This window comes from Argiope bruennichi, chromosome X1, assembly GCF_947563725.1.
Source record: "Argiope bruennichi chromosome X1, qqArgBrue1.1, whole genome shotgun sequence".
In the NCBI taxonomy this organism is placed as follows: domain Eukaryota; kingdom Metazoa; phylum Arthropoda; class Arachnida; order Araneae; family Araneidae; genus Argiope; species Argiope bruennichi.
Genome location: NC_079162.1, coordinates 108,389,732 through 108,410,838, shown reverse-complemented (window position 1 = coordinate 108,410,838; position 21,107 = coordinate 108,389,732). Strand labels below are relative to the sequence as shown.

Genomic DNA, 21,107 nt, shown 5'->3' with positions numbered 1-21,107 from the left:
AACTAAAAAAAGATGGATTTAATAAACATATTTGTATGAGTCCTAAATACTTAAGTTGCATCTCACTTAAATGTATCTGATTTAAGTTGTATCTCATTGAAAGATTATTTTTCAGAAATAAAACTGAAAGAGGAATTACTTTTTTCACTTAGGATACACTACTTAATTTACAGCTTCAGGACTATTTGATCAACCCGATAATTTTTTGCCTTAGTATAGTCTTGAATTCCTAGCTTCATTTTCTCCTATGGACAGTTCTCACATGGATTATTTTGAGCTGAAGTAAAATGACGATGGCTACAGCTTAGTAAACCGTTTTCTTGAAATTTCGAAATCATATGAAAGAAAGAGATGAATTTCAAACATAATTAAGTAGAATAGAAATAACCAATATGCGCACACGATGCTCTTCAGGAATATCTAAAATGGGCCTTCAACTTCCCTTCAAAATTCTAAATTGCCCTCTGCATATGATAAATTAATTAATAAATAATAGCATATTGTCAGTGTTATAATAAAATGTTTTATATGCGATTATCAAAAACATTTTATTGACGAAAAACATTTGCATTGGTTAGCTAGCATCTGTTCTCAGATTGTTGAGTATGATACGTGATTGTTGTTTATTTTGTCATGTCACAAATGGTTTCAGCTGTTGCATCAAGATTTGGCAGTTTTGCAGCACAAAGTCTTCAATTAACGGCATTTTAATGTAACTGCGAACATATATTAAAGATCGGAAGAAACATCTGTCATATTGCTTTATATTACATACGATTAAAATATAGCTTACACCGTTAATTTCTTCATAGTATTTTATGGCACACGCCTCATAAAATACCACGTCAGCAATTCCAAGCTATGCACTATGAAGAGTGCTCGTCCATAACGTAATCAAAACAATGTCGCAATGAAAAAAGAGTGTTTGCTGATTTTTATTTTTGGTTCAACGAAGAAATGAAAGATATTCTAATTCTATATTTAAACAAAATAGACGAAAACGATAAAAATCGAATCGAATACAAATGAGTCTACTTTATGGTTAAGAGAAATATTGCATATACGTTTCTTCAATAAAAGAATGAAACTTTTTTAGTTCATTTCATTGGGATTATGCAAAAAGTTTAGATAAAATAAGATTGCATCTAGTACAAAGGAGCGATCGTAGCTACAAACGTATATTTTATTTCAAATGCACTGTTCACTGCGAAATATGAAGAAATATGTTTACATTTTGAAATATGAAGAACTAACAAAATTTGTGAAGAATCGCAATAAAACAGTTGGAAAGTTGTCATATTTTCATTTGTTTTTGGAAGAACGTATACAGACATTTTAAAATGCCATAACAATATTATAATTTTGATATTGAAAAAAGTTTCTATATGTTCATAAAAAAGATTGATAATTATATAAGCATAAACTTGATAAACATTGTGCAGAGTGGGTTGGTTGCTTATGATTATGCAACCAACCACAAGAGAGTACACACCTTGTTTTATTACAGAACAGTTAGATCCTATCAATTGCAGACTTTTATGTTTTGCATTAATAAAAGTCATTGAAAGTTCATATACCTCTTTTACCTACGACAACTTACTTTCGATCAAGATATAAGAGACTTTTTTTCTAAATCATATAAAGGTCAACAGTCATATAATTTGTGCATATTGATAAGATTATTTTTGAATTATCAATGAAGATCAATGAAAGCAGTCTCTTAATTGCTTCATATGAGTTTACGAAACTAAAATCTATCCAAATAAAAGATGAATGCTTATAGATTACATATGAATGAATTGAAAACATTTATTTTCAATATTATTTCGCTATAAACATTATTCCTATAAAGTACCTAAAGTCTACCAAATAAAAATACAAGTAGAACACTAAAAATGGTAAGCAAATGTTAAGAAAACTGCCATGAAGAAAAATACTTTTTCAGAATAATCACTAGAAAAATTCGCTCACAAAAAAAGAGTATTCTATGTATCTTTGAGAATAATCAAAACAAATATAATTATTTCAGCCAGTTATAGTAGGTAGGTATTCTTCAAGATTTTATAATATATAAAACTTCACAAAAACAAGCTTAAAAAATGTTTAGTTCAAAATAATATAACAAAATTCACATGACATTAAAAAAGGGGATAAATCTAACCCTGTTTTTATATTCAATCAATAATTGGAAGCTCGAATAGAGTTTCTTAGTATTCTTGTTATTACTGAAGGCATACCCTTTTGACAGATAGACTTAGAAAAATTAATATTTTTATCGTTTATGTGCTCACGTCAAAAGCAATTACATAATTCAGTATCAAACCTAGAATCTTTTTTTATACATCGGCTAGAAGTTTACCAACTGGGAAACTTTCTATAAACTTCTCCCAAACCTGAATCATATTTGATTTCAGCCTGCTGGGTGAGAGAGTATGTGTCAGCCAGCATTCATCCTTCGTCTTGAGATTCCTGTCACGTCGTCTTTTGCTGGCAACTCGATACAAGCTATCTTTAGTGGGAGGTTGACACATTCTCTTATTAAATATATAATAATTGTGAGTCATGGCTCCAGGTGGTTCCGACCTTAATTTCAGCCAATTATCATGTACGCCTGCATTTTTCTTTGCCAAATAAGTTTGTAAAGAAACTCCTCCTTAAAGTGCTTTAATTGGTAAGCTTTTTGAAGTGGATGCATAGATAATATTTGCTTCGCAAGTCAAAAAAACAGTCATTCTTTCAGAAATATTTATTTACCGATGATATAACGTCCTAAATTTTTTCCAGGCTCTTTAATAGATAAATTTATATATAAAAAATATTTCCCCATATGTTACAAGCATTCTACTTAATTTCCCCATATGTTACAAGTATTCTACTTAATAATATAAATTCTTCCATCATATACTGCTAATTCTTCATATTCCTTGAAAGCTGCAATTTTTATTTAATGACAGTAATTTTTTCTTCCAAATAATACTAGTAGGGAATGCGGAAATCATACCAATTATAAAACTCAATTTTCTAACAAATAAACTAATAAAACCTTAATATTCACTGTGATTATCCATTCAGTGCAATTTTTCTGCCCTCTGCTTTGTAGTGCTTTTTTTTTGTAACAAATATTTTTATTAGGAGGGGCAGTTGCAAAAGTTTAGATTTCAACAATTAAAATAAAATCCATTGAGTTCATTAGCTAATCATAATTTCCACAATAAAAAAAATCATAGACTATTACGTTATAAGATTCTTTTTCTAATTTTTTCTTATACCCACATACAACAATTTTATATTTCAAAGATACGTACGGAACGATAAAATTTTTCACTAACTTCGGAAAAAGGTACAGGAAAATGATAAATTATTATTATAACCTCAGTTAATTTAATGATTAAATACCAGATTCTGTCAGTGATAGTGTTATTTTTATTGCAAAAAAGTAATATTCAGTACTCGAATACATTTTTCTCCTGCCAGAATAATATGGCACGAATGAAAATCCCCAATCTTTCCTTAAGGTTAGGCACGTGCATAGAATATCATCCCTTTCTGAATCGGTAATGCTGTATAACATTCTAATTTCTAATTCTTTTTTCGATACTTCTTATAACTTTTGAGATAGAAAATCTTAGTTCCTCATTTTCCCATGAGAGGGCGCCGTGAATACACTCGATGTACACAGCAAGCATTCTTTTTGTTACGTGCAGATGCCTTTGCGCTACAGTCGCAGCAGTTGACACATTAAATGATAGTATAACTAATACGCTTTCTATTCAGTATATACAATCTGAAATTCCGACCCAAATTTCAGAAAAAGAAACAAGTGCGTATTAAAAATATTTGTTCTAGATCGTGAGATAAATTATAGCTAACAGCCATTAAAAGCTATTATTACACATAGCAGCTTAGAGCATAAATATAATAGTCCGAAACGGGCTGTTCATTAGCATTCATAAAGTCTAATTCATTTATTCTCGGTTTTGCTTCAACTCACAAACATCCACACTCACAAAAAAAAAAAAAAAAAAAAAAAAAAAAACTTTTGAGTACAATAAAACTTTTAATTCGTTTAATATTGGTCTTACAGTCGTTAAAGTTTTCAAGCACTGTTCGGAAACTAATAAAATAAAAACTAATCAATATTGAAACTTTGTCTGTCAAAAAGCTGGACAGCCGGACGTCGAACACTTTTGACCAAAACTACTTCTGAGTGAATATGGTCATGTGAGCAGGTATAGAAGCAGGTCAGAAGCATCATTGTTAACTTCTGTTCTTGTCAAAGAAATTCCTTATTGAAAGCTCTTGTAAAGCATCCTGGTAAGTAAAATAGGAAATGTTCACAAATTTCTTACAAAGATATAGTTGGGTTGTTGCTCGTTTAGCTTTCAAATGCATAAGAGCCAGATTTGGTTAAGCTAAGGCAAAACAAGTTTTAATGAAAAATGTAGATCGAAAACTTCAGCACGATCCTTTCTATTATGCACTGTATCTGGATATCTCCAGACAAATTGTGGAGAAGAATCATCGATCTGAGTACATTAGGTCCAAAGAACCATACCTCTTATAACTGATATTAAGAAAAGCTGGTGCAAAACAATAAGTTTATATATAAACAGGAACAGTGGTACTTACATATAAGACGCTATTTGAAATAGTAGTTGTAAAAATTACTGCGTGCATTTCAAGGAATTGCGAGCGCGTTTTGCGATGATTAAGCGCCTACGATTCAATATCGTAGTGTCACAAAAGTGAAGGTAGCATGCAAAAGAACATTTAAGTCACTTTCTGGGATACTTGAGATTCGATAAACCAATTCCAGTAAAAATTCGCCGTACATGTGAGGTTGATGTACTCAAATTCGGCATCGAAGGTCTAACATTTTCACACCGAACGTGGCATAGAAATTTGGAGAATGGAGTACAACCTCACGTACTGTCTTCGTTATACGATTGCAGTTCAAAACTGCAAAGTTTATTCCAAAATAACCCTCCCATATCTTGAAATCTAGAGGTAAATACAACATAAAATAACTTAAATAACAAAGGTAAGTAGTTCGGAATTTTTTTATCACACTGTTTATCATATCTGCGCATATCTGTGCTAAAAATTACAATACAAAAGTGTTTTAATAAATCTTCATATAAGTGCTTAAAATCTCGATCAATGTTCCTTTTACGTCAAGCCTAGTAAATAAAAAATAATCGTTGAATTTATATGAGCGATAACATTTTTAAGTGCGATATCCATTTATAATTTGACAAAACAACAAATTTACTATTTTAGTAGCTAAACTATAATTAAGTAAGGGGAAAATTTGCTTAATCATAGCAACTGATCATTAACGTGAATGTTAATTTCTACAATTAACTTTCTATTGCATTCGCCGACGGTATTTGCATGTGACCTTTTAACTTACGCTTTCCCTTCGAAACTCGTAATGTAAAGTTTCTTCAAAGTAATAAGTATTTTACCACGTTGTGGTAAGTAAAAATTACTAAAAGATGTTATTGAAAATAATTTTCAAAAATGTCATTCTGATTCTGTCAGCGGAAAGAATTTCAGCAGTGGTTGTCACGTTTGTGTCACAATGAAGCTGCGGAAACCAATTCTCATAGACAGCTTTCTCTTTACACTAAACTTCCTCATTCTGTCCATTTTGACACGTTTCTCAGAAATTTGTCCTCGCCAGCGTCAAAACTCATGTTAAATAATGTCACAAATTAAGAAATTTTCCTTCCGGTTCGTCTGGTTCTGCGATTTGCAATTATTTTCCAGTCACTCACCTCTGAGGATTCTCTCTTTTTTCTGTCAAGACTGTCCCTTCCATTCTTGTCATTTCGGGTACCGAGCCTTGGTGATTGTTGACCGTTTAGCATACTTTGCTGGCAAAACAAGCCTTCCATTGTCTCAAAATCCAAATTGTTAGGGCTACCATCATGAGCTTTAGCGATGAGGGACCACAAGTTGGTACGTCCGACAACCTACAAAGGAAAAAAAAAATGGGATGAATTAACAAAATTACAAATCTAAAGTTTATTAAATTATGCCGCAGAGCATAAACTTTTTAAATTTTCTTAATTTACGATCCACTTTTGGTTGGAGAAAACTTAGTAATTAGATATCCTTCTGAAACTTTTCGACGTGACTTCAAAGTTGCTAACAAGGAAATTGGACCAAAAATATTATTTATAAAATTTTAATGAAATTTTCCAAGTTGAAACTCTTTTTTTTTTCTTTATTACTTTTGATTCCAAATTTTGGAAGCATCTGAAAAGAAAACATCCCGTATGAAATTTCGCGAACTTAATATTCTACTGCAAGCCTCTTTTGGGGATAGCGGCCGGCAGTTTTTTAAGAAGCGCTGCTATAAAGGCACTTTGAAAAAGAAAATAGTTAAGAGGATAATTATTTGTCTCATCATCATAAATTGAAAAGTATAAAAAAATTCTTAAAGTGAATGCTATTTTCTGAAAGGGGTCGTTTCAGATAAAATCCGGTTTGCAAAAGATATTACAATGCTTGCTTTATTCAAATTCTTAAATTTTTGTATTCAAAAATTATAAATAAAACCATTTTCTATGAAACCTTTCAACTAAACAGCAATTTTAATTTATTTTTTATTTATCGTTACCTATTTGTTATCGAATTTCTTATTTGATATCGAATTTTGGAGTCGCGGCACTATTCTTCGTATAAAAGTACAACAAAGGAACCTTATATTTTCTCCGAAAAGGATGTTGCGAATGAAAAAAAAAGCTATGGGCTATAATATGAATTTAAACTATTATTACAAATGACTATCTATTTTTATTTAATTTAAGAGTCAATTTTATATTTAAATACGATGTTAATGGATAAGTTATATATTGGAGTTTGTTTCGAAAATTGTAAACAATTTACTATTGACATTCAGTTAAATAATTATTCGTTTAGATAAATACTTCAAAATGCAAATGGAATCTTAATCCATTCAATCTTAATAAAGCAATTTTAATACCTTGCAACGTAATTTCATTAATCTCGAGAAATCAAAAGCATCGTATATTAAGAAATGAATTAGTTTAGGAATAATTTTATAGAATGCGTTGAATGACTGGATTTTTAAACATTCGAAATTAAAGTGTATTCTATTGAAAATTAGCTTTTACTCATGTTTAAAGTGAAAACGATAAAACAAATGAAATTATATATGTGTAAAGAAATTCTGACAAAGCAATAAATAAAAATTATTATCTAAAGAACGAATAAGTGCAAGTACAACGCACTGTATCGAGAAAAGAGAATCTATATCGCAAGAGATAAAAGTACGACCTATTTTCAACACAAAAGAGCCAATCTAATTGGATAATAGAGAAAATGGCAGAATTAAGTCGCTTAGTTTAGTTGGTTATATTTAAGATCCATTTTGAAACAACACAAATACTATTTCAGTACGAATTTCGCAATTTGATCGGACGGCAGAGTGGTGCCAAGCCAGGCCTTCCTTCTGCAGGCCTTCCTTGTGCGCTTTCCTAGTGAGGAGTATTTGATCCCAAAGGATTTGGCATGTACAGACTCCACATCAACGACAGCTCTGTGGTGATTTGGCATGTACAGACCCCACATCAACAACAGCTCTGTGGTGATTTGGCATGTACAGACCTCACATCAACGGCAGCTCTTTGGTGGAATCGAATTGTAAAACAGGATTCCTTCAGATCCGAACTCGAGATTTTACCCACACGCCGTCACGTCCTTTATTTTGTATATATGAATACTTATAACTCATAAATTGCTTAGTTATTATCATCTACGTAGTAAATTAATTCCTTTTACATCATGTGTGTGTGTGTTTAGCATTCAGTGATAGAAACGCAATCTCATAATCATGCTAGCATTGCCTTTTAACTTTTAGGAAGGTTAATTCACTGCACATTAATAGATAATATTGTAGATTTCTTTGGATTGAAAACAATCTATAATGCATGAAACAATACATTTTTTTCTAAATTAATATTTTCATTCTTGAAATTGGTTGCTTTGAATTTAACTTTTACAGAAATAACAAAATTGATTCGATAATTCTATGTATCATTTTTATAAAACTGAAGCATAATTTCAATGATTATTAAAAGTTGCAAAAGTATCATGATTCTCACCTTGTTACTTGGTATCTTTGTCCAGTTCAGAGACTTCATCTTATTTTTCGGCTTGGGGGTAGCTTGCTGGGGTAGTTTTACTTCAGGCACTTCGGCAGTGGGAGTCAAAGGCTTCGTAAAAACAGCACGAGGTGATCCAGGAGGTGGAGGTGGAGGCGGAGGCCCTCCTAAAAGAGGTGGTGGTGGCGGTGGCGGAGGAGGTGGTGGTCCTCCACCACCTGGTGGCGGAGGAGGTGGTGGAGGTGCCGCTGGTGGTGGTGGAGGCGGAGCGCCACCGCTAGATGGAGGAGCAGGAGTAGTGGTGAGTTTCGGTGGCGGTGAAATTGCTCTGGACAATGTTGCTAATAGTTCTGGACTAAAAGCCATTGAGGAATTTGTAGGGCTAAGTATACCAGGAGTTTTGGAACCTTCAGGTGCTCCAAAGGATAACTGTAGAGGAGTCCGTTTTCGTGTTCTGCTATCTGCTGGAGCGCCTGAAATATCTCCATTGTTATGGCAAGAACATAGACAGCGCCCTCCACTTTCCTGAAGTCCCCGGAGTAATTTGTTCAAACTGTGATGATAACTTGGAGCTCTTAAAAGTTTCTCCGAGTCTTCTTTTGTTTCACAGAGAGTGGCTCGATGAACGAGTTTTTCGGCAGTGTCCCAAATAATGTCAGATATTGGTAAGGATGTGTCTACACGAAGTAGGTGCTGCAAAATACTCAGGAAAGGAACTTCTTGTGGAGTCTCAGCAACCTGTAAATATTTTTATTGGTTAGATTTTTAGCTATTATTTGATTAGTAAATTTCAAGTTTTTCTTATAATAATTACTTATAACGAAATAAATAGTTAAAACCGTTTAACATGTACAACTATAAATATAAAGATTTTTCTAATACCTCATTTTATTATATGAAATAATATAGGATGAGGTTCATGAAAAAGAACAAAAAAGCAATAACGTTTGGAAACCGAAACTTTTTAAAAGTATACTAAAATGATTTTTCAGCTATTCCGGAAAGGCAACTATCTAGTAAGCGTTGCCTGTTATGTTCCTCCGTGTTCTTAATAAGCTAGGCAACCTTATATTTATACGACTTAACTCTGAAATAATATACCACGCAAACTTATTATTTTGTTCTCTCCCAACATTTACACTCTTGCAGTTCTTCAAAGATTGATATAACATGATAAGTATGTTGCTTTATACTTATGCCTCTCAATTAATATTATGTTAGGAAGGATTTAGCCAACTGAAATTAGAACAAATAATTATTTCCAATATTTAGATGTATAATATTACTTTAATTTATATCTTAAGTACATATATATCCTCACAAAAATATAATATTTAAATTATCATTTGCCCCAAAAACTTAAATTTAAGTGTTCTGCTCCTGGATTCTCGAATATTTTACAATGCACAAAAGAATTCACTATAATTTATATTTATCTGTTTTTTGTGACGTTAGAAAATTTTAAAATATATTAGACTAGTCCAGTTCTTTTATTAAAATTTTGGTAATATTCAGAAAACTTTTTGCAATACCTACGAAACTTTAGTAACATTAAACATAAAAAGTTTAGTTTGATTCCTGATCAGATTAAAAATTAGATGCAAGCCACTTTTTATAACTGAAAACAGAGAAATTTTTCAAAAAAATTTCTATTAAATTTTTTGAATGAAATAAAATGATTTAAGATAACCCCCAAAAAATGCATTATCAGTAAAAAAAAAAAAAAAGCATTAAAGCAATTGAAAGAATGTTAGTTACACTACTTACCTGTCTCAGTATAGCATAAAACACATCTTGATGGCTATTTAAATCAACTCCATTAGGACCAGTAGATTGGCATTCATCGGATATTCTATGCTCATCAAAAATATCCAATTGCACAAACAACTCGCTATCTGTACTCTCTGCAAAAGTAGTTCTGCCAGAAAAAAAACATGCATCACTTTAACTTATCTGTAGACTAGCAATAAATATATGTGTACACTGAACATTTGTGTGGTTGCACTCGCAAACTGTGCTTGCTTGATGTGCAAATTTCTATATATTATAAATAAATTTTTTCGAAACAAATGTACTGTTTAAAATAAGCGATGTAAATAACACAAAAAAAATTTACCTTAGTCTGCTTATAGCATCCAAAATCTTCAAACCTATTGAAAATTGTAAAATAAAGTTAATTCACCGAACTCTAAATATATATAAATATATATTATGATTATATATATTGCATTTTGGAAGCTTAAATACTTTAATCAACAACTGTCACACTTTTAAGTAAAATTTCTTGGTGTAGATATGAACTACAACAGTTTCATGTTCTTAAAAATATTAACAATGGGGGAAAGTAGTTATATCCTGTTTATCCATTTCAGGAAGGGGTACCGCCATAAAGTCTCTTATTATGAAGACCAAACGTAAATCATTTTTATCACAGGTGATACTCAAAAATTTCGTTAAGAATGGAGTTTCAAACAGTTATTGAAAGGAAATGCTACTTATCCTATCTTCAAATAATACATACACAACATTGTTTTTCTTCAATGTAGACTTTATACTTGCATCTTTTTTGTCTGATAAACCAACTTTTACTTAAAAGCATATTAATTTTTCAAATTATTTCTTTTAAATAAAATATCTCTCACATCATATTGGCGCTATTTCGAAGAATTTGGTGATCAAACTGAATTTATTTCCGAATTTGCAACAGAAATCTATACCATTCCCCCCCCCCTTCTTATTGTGCAGTTATTAATGAATGTCATTCCTTAAAATTTAAACTAGGCAAGTAAAAATTTAATCTTGACAAATAAAAAAAAGATTATTCTGATTTATCATATATATTACAAAGATGAGTTATTTCTCTTGAAGTATCACAAATAAGTTTTTTAAAGATCTTTCTTCGTATATCAGTTCATTTGACTCGGAAATAATCGAAGTGCCAAATGAAAGAGTTAGGAGAGTGAGGTTTATATGTGTGATATTTGTTTAAATTCCGAGATTGGTAAACTGCCGTGCTAAAGAATATCAATACTCATAGACAGAATCATTTAGTAGCTAACAGAAGAGGAAAATACTGCGTGAAGGCATAAGACTACATAAGAAAACTCAGCTAAAAAATATTGTAAGTTGAATGTCTCGATATTACAGATTTGACACATAAACTTTTCTTTGATTCAGTCTTTCAATTGCCTGAGCAAGAAAAAAGCGATTACATGCTTTTGAAAAACAAACAAATACCCGACAAGAGAATCCCAAGAAATAAAAAAATATTTCTATCGAAAAAGAAAAGAAATTAATACCATTTGTTATCTATAAAAAAGTATATATTATTATAATAAGAGCTTAAATTCTCTTTAAATTGTTGCATCCAGCTTTAAATTTTTTATGAAGTAAATTAAATATTTACTTCAGATGTTCAGTTATGGCAGTTTGACAGTCCCAAGGAAGTCAAGTTTAATGTTTTTGTTGTTATTACTTATGGCACTTTACAAGCCTGTTGACAGATCTGTCAGCGATTTAAGCCGAGTGAGCGTCTCTAGTTTTTCAGTAGCGCCAACTAGGGCCAAGAGTACGACTTCGCTACTTCATGCGTAACTTGTGACAACCATGCCCGAACCGGGACGCCCAGATAACGGGAAAGACGCGCTACTCATATGCCAGGGCTCCGGCTTTAATATTTTTAAAAGCGGAATACGTTTAACAGTGATTAATAGGCAAAATTCGTAAATTTCGAATTCGTAAATTCGAATTTTCAAGTTACGTATTCCTTAAAATAACGTACAAGGACTACTTTAATAGTGTTATTTTACTAAATGGGAAATTACCATTGTCATTTCCCTACTAATCATTTCCATTTCAAATCAAAAACGTTTTTTAGTACATTTTTATCGTAAAACTTGAGAAAATAAGTATAATTCTTTTCTCAAATGAAAAAGCGAAATATTGTATTTGATAACTGAATCACTGAATGACAAATTTGTTTTCCAATGGACATCGAAAGTTCTTCTCAAAATAATAAATAAATCATAGATTGATTTAAGTTTAATATATACATTATCGGCATTGAACATCATCAACAAACTCTCACACGTTTCTTAAATATCAAAGTTGGAACTGTTTTTAGTATATTACTTTCGCAAATGTTTCCTTGAGACTACAAACAATCCCGTGATCGATTCAGTTTCCTGGTTTCCTTGCTATTATTGAACTGAAACAAGAGCGAATCTGCTGGAAATGACGTGACATATAAATTTACTGACCGATGAATTCATTCCGAATACGAATCCTGTCTTTCAATGACTTAGATGATATGATGGTGCAGTTGACAAAAGCGACTACAGCCGAGAGGTAATCCAAATCAGAGGAACTGCGCAATTCGTCCACTACGACCTTGAAACGGTACCTTTCTTTCTTGCTAGCCTGGAAAGAAAAAGAAAAAAAAATTGCGGACGTTTTAACTTTGGCACCTGATTCATGTTTCAATGAATAACAATTAAATGTTGAGTTTTAGCAATTTATTTTTAATAATTATTTTTAATTAAAGTGCAAAATCTAGACTAAATTTTTGAATTAACTCTTCCGTTTTTTATTAACTCAAAACAATTACAGACCCATCCCCAATCTAGCGTACTAACTTAATACGAATAGAAATGCACTTATGTACTGTGCTAACTTGATTTGTATAGTGATCTAAATATTTTAAAATGGAGTTTCCAACATGATTTCGCACATTTAAAAAATGCGAGTTTTGAAAAATAATGTGAAAAAATAATGAAATTCTAAATTATTCAAAAGATTAATGAACTTAATTAATTAAGAAAAATGAAGTAAGAAAGCAAAAATGATGTATCAAAGCAAACTAAAGAATAGAAAAAAAAATAACGAAAATAGAAAGCTACAACTCAAAGTTGATCTTCCTAAATTACGAACTTCTATACCGAATGAGAACACTATTTTGTCATATCTCTAATTTTAAAATTCAAAAATTAAGAAAACTATCATATAAAAATATCAGTAAAATTAATCAAACACTATATAAATTAAGAATTTTTCATTAACCATTTGTTAATACACGGTTTACCAGGGTTTTTGTCCTACAAATGTTTAGTTAGGTTTACAAACGAACAAAGGTAAAAATCTCCGAATTAGGTAGTCAGATTATAAAAAAACTAGTCACATGGAAAAGATAATTGCTTTGCTAATTGAAAATTTCTTGAAAATTTATAATTTTAACTTCAGTTTCAAATCAATCTGATTTAATATTTGAATGCCATCCTACTATAATCTTGTCTGCATACAGATGTTTCGAAGAATGCATTTACCATCATTTTCAGATGACTACGCTTTTTATCAAGCCAGATGAGATTGTAGTCTTGAAGCAATAATTAGGCATAAATGCAATAATTAAAAAAGTAATGCAATTATTACAAATGTAAAAAAGCAATCATTATAAATTTTGTTGTTAATTTATAAAAAGGATATGCTTCGAAAATAAAAAGGATAAGGATACATAAAAAACATTAAAAGCCAAATATTTGAATAAATTTCTATATTTTCAAAAATATTCCTTTCTTCTAAAGAGTATTAAACTAATATTATAATACTCTTCTTTGAGGATTGAAATTTACACTTCTAAACGAATGAAGTGAATTCACATGACGTCATAGTTGCATGACAAACGTGAATGGCAACCCAACATCTAACTGCATTATGTTTTACATTGTGTAATGATGTCATGGCATGATTTTTTTTTAAATATGTAAAATATTCAAAACTAGAATGGCGCGTTTGACGTGCATCATGCAAGGATGAAATAATTCCATTTCAAATTTCCATATCGAGTTCTGCATTAATCGATACAAATAATGTTCTCGTTTTGGAATTTTGCGTTAATTAATTTCAGCAAGAATACAATGACGTGTGATGTTCATGTTATGCAAATCTGGAATTATAGAGAGTAAGAGAAACTAGTAATAATATTCTCAATCAAAGTGCTTTGTTTCAATTTTTATGCCCAGACGTAAAAATTGTTCTCGAATGCTAAATTCTTTACTGGCTACTACAAACCGAAAACCGATTCAATTCTTAGAACAGGCATATTTTCATTTATATGATGCATCCGTGTCACGCGTACTTTTCAGCAGACACTGTTTTAAGAAATATACCTTTGCCAGGAAAGAGTGGTGTTCAAACATAAGAGTATCTGCTGTTATTTTCTGTATATATTAACACCTTAAGCATTAGAAATAATTAAGAATTATTATAACTATGTAGATTAGCGTTTACACTACGTCAGATCAGTGGAATATCACATTGGAAAGTGGAATCAAGCCCTTACTGTTTTCATAATGAAAGTCATAGAGATATCATCTATCAACTAACTGCATGTCGTGTTATGTTGTGATGTCGTGTGCTTTTTTGTTTTGAAAGATATCCTGTAGCTTGAAAAATTGTTTTCCATGTAGTATTTTATCGGTATCACAGGAATAGGAACTCACTTCATAGAAGTCTAATGAAAAGAACAACAACAAAACATTAATGCCTTTATGCTAATATTTAAAGTCAAATATGAAGGGGTAAAAAAATGATATATCCTGGGAACCATTTATACTTGCTAAGCCACTCATACCGATCATTCTAAGAATTCATTCTACGGGCGCCAAAGACTTTCGCTAAGCTACTTTCACTCTTTTAAAGTATTTAAGAGCTTTGAAGATTTAAGATTTTATTTTATTTCACAGATTTAAATCATGCTAGCTCAGAAAAAAATTAAAAACTCCATATTAATTACTGCACGTGCCATCAGATGTAAGGATATGACTATTTATTGGCACTATGTATACGAATAAGAGAGGAATGCGATTCTTGTGATTCTTATGCAAACCAAAGTTTTAAATGTATATTTAAAATAATTCATTACACATTATATATGAAATTAAAACTCTGTCAACGCTTGTTTTGACAATAACAAATAAAACTCGTATTAATCGTAGGCCAGTTTGAAAAAAAAATATGAAGATCTGCTGTTGTGGTATATCGATTCATCTCGATTCACTTTACTGGGCCCCCTTTTACTTTGCCGCCTGTTGACAGAGCCGTACAGAGCTGAGGAGGAAAGAAATGCCAATGGGGAAACAGCTGGAATTTGCAGCTGATTCCCTTTGTAAGTAATTCATTTTTCTTTTTAAGTTAATGTATGTTATAAAGTTATCTTTAAGTGTTTATCATGATTTATAGTCGAATCTGTTTTAATGAGAATATCTAAAAAGAAAGTATTCTACATTTTTACTTTTATTTTTTATTTGTGTATTGCCTTATTTTATTGTAGCATGTCTCAATCTTTTGGCATGTGCAACTCCTTCTTCGGTCCAAAAAAAAAAAATCTTTCATAATCCTGTATTTACAATAGTTGAAACCTTTTCCCGTGATCATTTATGCGCATTATCATTGAAAAACAAAGCATGCAGATGAAGCGCGACTAAATGATGAATGGAAAATATACATCAATTTAAATTAATGGCTTTTAGAATTTTATTGAAATATCTTAATTAAGATAGTTTTCGTAGCTATTTTTTAAGAAAATATTGAAGAAATATTAATGGCCTCAAATAATATCATGAAATCACATCTGAGGTCAGAACCAACTATTTACTCTCTTTTTTTAATACAATTAATGGTAAATGGAAGTAAAAAAGATACTACAGAGTGCAGAAAGGTTAGAAGTTTTTATGCAAAAACTCGATATCTGGCTCACAAAAAAAGTTCATGTTGAATAATGAAACATCTAGAAGTAAGAAGTTTTTAATTTGAAAAGGTGTTAAGATCGCTTCGATAACATGATTTGATGAATTAAGTTATCTAAAACACCGAGGTGATTAATTAATCATTGGGTTGGGCCTTGTCGATTTATATGCTAGGCATGGTAGTAATACAGAATTTTTCTTTTTGTTGAGTTTTAAACGTAGCGAAAATTGTATAATAAATTGTTCCGATATTTTAGATATGAATACAGATAAACCGAGAACATTCAAGTCATTAAACATGCTACTATTTCTGAAAAATCGCTTGCTTCAGAGGAAGATAAGGTGGATTCCTTAAGGATTTTAATTTCAGAAATTTGCTTTAACTCTAGAATATATTTTTGTTGTCTAATCTGAAACAAGATCCACACATGTAGCAATTGTTTAAAGGCAAAAATAGTTGCTATATGAGGGTAACTTCTTTAAATTTGAAAAACATTTAAATGTGACATCAGATACAGATGATACTCGCGGATATTTCTAGCAGCCGCATATAAAAATTGCAGAATATTTTTTAACACAGAATATGTTTTATAAATACATTAAAAAATTGAAAATGAAACTCGTAACTCAATATGCATAAACAATAGCGATTAGTAGCACATTAAATATGCTAAAAATACTTATATTTCAAATATTTTTTAGAAAACTTTATAAGCTCTTCTTTTTTATTAAAGAATGAATTATATCCTTTCACCATGAATATTTTAGAATAAATTTAAAATTATAAATAAAATAAAATAAAGCAAACTTACTCGATAATGTTCCAAAGTATCGAGAGCTCTTTGGTAACCATCGCTATTGTAGACGCAAAGAGCACTCAGGAGTTCAAATATCTGTTTCTTGTGAGCTGCATTCGTTGTATCTAAACCTAAAATTATAAATATAAATATATTAAAAATAATCCAGAAGGAATTAATTAGGAATATATATCCTTAATCACTCGAAAATTATTTATAATTATCAATCGAAGATTATTTTTGAAATTATCAATCAAAATCAATGAATTCGAAATTATCAATCGAAATCAATGAATTCGAAATTATCAATCGAAATCAATCAATTCGAAATTATCAATCGAAGGTTATTTGTCTCTAAATGTCTTAAAATTAATCAGTCTTTATATTTAATATTTTATATGATTAAAAATTATTATGGACAAAGCTTTTTTTAAAAAAAAAACTTTGTTAAATATATATATTTAAGTATTCTAGCATAAACTAAACTAAATTATAAAAAAAACTTGGATTTTAAGTGCGTCATATAATTGAATCTAATAGAAGACAGATAAAGTAAGAATTAAAAAAAAGAGTCCTATTATTAAAATTATGGAAAAGGAATCAGTAGTCCACGTATTCATAAAAAAGGCATTTTCGTGAATTGCTTTAATTAACTACAAGATAAAATAATTTCTGATTCTTATTTTAAAGCAAAACTTTTAATTCTAATTTGAAAATAAAAATGCCTTTTGTCTCTCCCCAATTCCTGATTTTTCTAACTGGATCAAAGAAAGTGACATTAATAGACAGAAAAAACACCTTGCGTCTGGAGCCTTTATTTATCCATTTAAAAAGCTAAAGAATGTTGTCTTTTATGTATTATAGATAACTTTCTGTATCTTAAATAGGATTTTAAGGCAAATCTTTTCATTCTGTCTTTTAAACTTCGTTTTCATTTGGTATTTCATTTCAGTTCTTTATTTTCGTTTTTTTTTTTTTTTTTTTTTTTTTTTTTTTCCATCGAGACCACACTGTTTGTTCATTTTGATGTTAATTTGTATGTGTTTATAAAAGCAGTTTCGATTGAAGACAGAAAAAAAAGCTTAACTTTCAAAACATCACATATTATCTTTAAAAAAACACCAAAAGCATTACCAAAAAATTGTTTCTGCTGATTACTTTTTAATTTTTTTGCCTTTTACATTTAATTTCCTTCTTTTAAAGTATGTATAAACTGGCGTAATTAATTAGGCAAAGAAATGCGTTTGGATGTTTCTGAAAAGGAGGTAAAAATGCCATTTCAAATTAAAATAAAAGAAAATGAGAATGAATTGGTATTCAGCATAACACTTTTCTCACCCAAACATTTCATTATGGAGCTATGCTCCCACTGACATTACATAGTGTCATAATCATCACGAGAAGCAATTTCCGCGATATTTAATGGACCATTTTTTTTATTATTATCTTATTTCCAACGCAACTGCATTGAAGCTAAAAGGAACAAGATCTTTACTACGTCGACGTTGTTTTATCCACAAATTGATTTCCTGTGCCTCATTCTTCATGCAGGAAATGGCATACGTTTGGCACACCATGGCCATATCTGGCTGTCATAAAACCCAGCCCAACATCTTATCGAAAGTAGCTTTTGATTTTATGCTTGTGATGCATTTTCCGATAGACATTAAAGAATAGTAGAGTACTATTCTTTCGAGTTTTTGTGATGGTTTAGTAATCTTTCGGATCAAGAAGCGATTGATTTCGACAATAGCTAACTACATTGTGACATTACTCGAAATTGCATTTTATCCATTGCACCAGAGCTCATAAAGGAATACATCATTTAGATTCATGGATCTTTAAATTTAATTGAACTCCGTTTCATGAATTTAAAATTCCAGAATATACTGACACACAGTTTACTGATTAATTATTAAGGACTTGGTGTGATTTTAAAAACCACACAGTGGTTTCATTACTCATTTAAAAGCGTCTTATTTCTCTGGGAGTAGCGGTTTTTTTTATGCAAATGTCAACCTCCACTTTTTATGCCTAATCCCGGAAACTGTACTGTAAGGTCTGCATGGTAATAAGGGAGTAGGAGGTTTTATTTCATCATTTAAATTACAGTCATTGAATAATGGATATTTAACCTAAATGTGTTAATTATGGTCAATCCTATCAATAAAATAAATGAATAATAGTAAAGGATGCGAATGAAATATAGCTTCTGTGCAATAAATATGCAAATTATGTTAAATGCATATTCGAGTGCCATAATTTTTTAAAAAATTTTTAAAACTTTATTTGCCATTGTAAAAAGAAATAGTTTACTGTTTGTTCTAAAATCATACCATAAAAGAAATTTCAGTTATCTGAATAAATGAGAGATTTCAAATACAGGTGACAGATAATAGTACAGTTGAAAAATTGCAACATATATTTTTAAAAAAATTGGCATTTCATAGCATTGGCATTCAGATAGAGAACCTTAATTGAGAATAAATTTTAAATCAAACTAGAGCATGTTACTCAACGTTTCTGCATACAAAGCATTTGCAACAGCTTTCAAGATACTGTAGATTGAAAAGTTAATAAATTATTTATGGATAAGATTAATTGTAGTTATTTATGTGACGAACTTTTGTAACATTTTTTTTTTTACCTTAAGGGAAACGAGAATGAAAAAAAACATTTTTAGAGATCACTTTACAATAAATAAATAATTTTATTTATGATAAGCCCATTTAATAATGGTAACAAAAAAACGGGTTTTTTTTTCCGAAACAGTCAGCATTACCAACAAATATTGTAATAACATAAAGAATATCACTGTTTCCGCAATTCAAAAAGCATGATTAAGTTTGGAAGTTTCCTCTGACTTCTCCATTTTCAGTAAAATTCGCTTTGTTTTAACGCTTTCGTGAGTTAATAATTCCGAAACGTCGACCATTCGACAATTTGAATCGTACATTTATTTTTGAAAAAAAAATGCTCATTGTATTATATTGAATAATAATTCATAAATGGTTTTCTATTTTATTTCACACTTCTTATTTTTAAAAATTTCCTTTGGCTATTTGACGTAAAAGGCAATTTAATGGCACTTCATTTTTTTGAAGCGTGAAAATTGAACGGCGGCTGTACATTGAGGCACAATTCCTTCTCTAAATTCCTTCTCAGAAACACCTCGTGAGATGCTTCAAGAATCTCAACGCCTCATTAAATGCAAAGTGCAAATGGTGGCGTAAATGACCTCTTTTGTCAACAAGACATTTTATTTCAATTATTTGAAAATACACAAAATTTTATTAAAAAATTTAAAAATATTATCTAATAATAATTCTCTTTCAAATGGCATAAAATATTTGGCCAAAGTGTTTTATTTCTATTTGCATTATTAAATTTGAGAAAAATCCCCGGATATCATTACTCTATCGAATATTTGTCTAAGTGTTGCTTTTACAACTGCATTTGGTTGAATGACATTTCAAAACACCAATTATTAATAACGCAGTTTACTTTATTAAATTATTATTACTTTATTAATTATTGATGCACAAAATTAAATTTTTAATTTTATATTCCAATTGTATGCACGTCACTTTGGAAATTGCATCATATTTTGGACAGGTTATGACGTTTTAATGTACATTAGAATATTGAGGAAACAAACAAGATAATAAGCACTGTTCAATTCATACAATATCATGATGCATGTTATCTTGGCTTTATAAATGTGATTATCAAATTATATTTTCAAAACCAAAGAGAATAAAGTATTTTATCATTTAATCTATCACATTTGCAAAAAAATTACGACATTCTTGAAAAAAAAAACTGTTAAAAAATTGAAACTTACGTACATTGCCCAAATAATATTTTTTAAGTGTTAATAAAGAAAAATGATGCTTAATACAATTCCTTCGAAAATATAAAGCGCTTTTGATAAATAATGATAATGAATGGACAAGTTTTGTGAGATAATACAAAATACCAAATAAAGTCACTGAGATGCATTTTAAATGTTAGCCTTTGAAAGTGTGAGATGTAATGTTATATTTGATGGTAACTACATAATGTGAAACTTGACTATTCGAAGAAAAAAAGTCTACCAAACGCGATTTTGTTTTGCTGTTTGTTATTAGAAAAGTGTAATCATAGTACATACTTGTTGCAATATTATCTTGCTATGCTTATTTTTCTGAGTCATTATTGTAGGATATTTTAATCCTTTAAAGGGCCATTTTCTTCTAGTCATATTATGTTAAAATATTTTTAGACTTGAATTAGAATAAGAAAAGGGATTCGTTTAGCTTATTAGATAAATTTAATTTGATTCATTTATCTAATAAGCTTTGATTCATTAATAATTAAGTAACAAATCAAGACACATCATTTTATCTCAGATAAAGAACTTAAGCATCTAAGTTTCTGACTTACTAAAAAAC

At 30.1% G+C, this 21,107-nt stretch overlaps 1 protein-coding gene across 1 annotated transcript in view; it reads right to left on the bottom strand.

Moving 5' to 3' along the window:
- LOC129958297 (formin-J-like) overlaps positions 1 to 21,107 on the bottom strand; it is a 154,865-nt gene that overhangs the window by 31,104 nt on the left and 102,654 nt on the right. Inside the window, exons 4-9 of the mRNA XM_056070684.1 lie at positions 16,690 to 16,805; positions 12,395 to 12,554; positions 10,252 to 10,285; positions 9,903 to 10,053; positions 8,136 to 8,873; positions 5,781 to 5,978 (exon numbers count right to left, since the gene is read on the bottom strand). Of these exons, the coding sequence (XP_055926659.1) occupies positions 5,781 to 5,978; positions 8,136 to 8,873; positions 9,903 to 10,053; positions 10,252 to 10,285; positions 12,395 to 12,554; positions 16,690 to 16,805 (1,397 nt within the window). The remainder of the gene's footprint in view (positions 1 to 5,780; positions 5,979 to 8,135; positions 8,874 to 9,902; positions 10,054 to 10,251; positions 10,286 to 12,394; positions 12,555 to 16,689; positions 16,806 to 21,107) is intronic.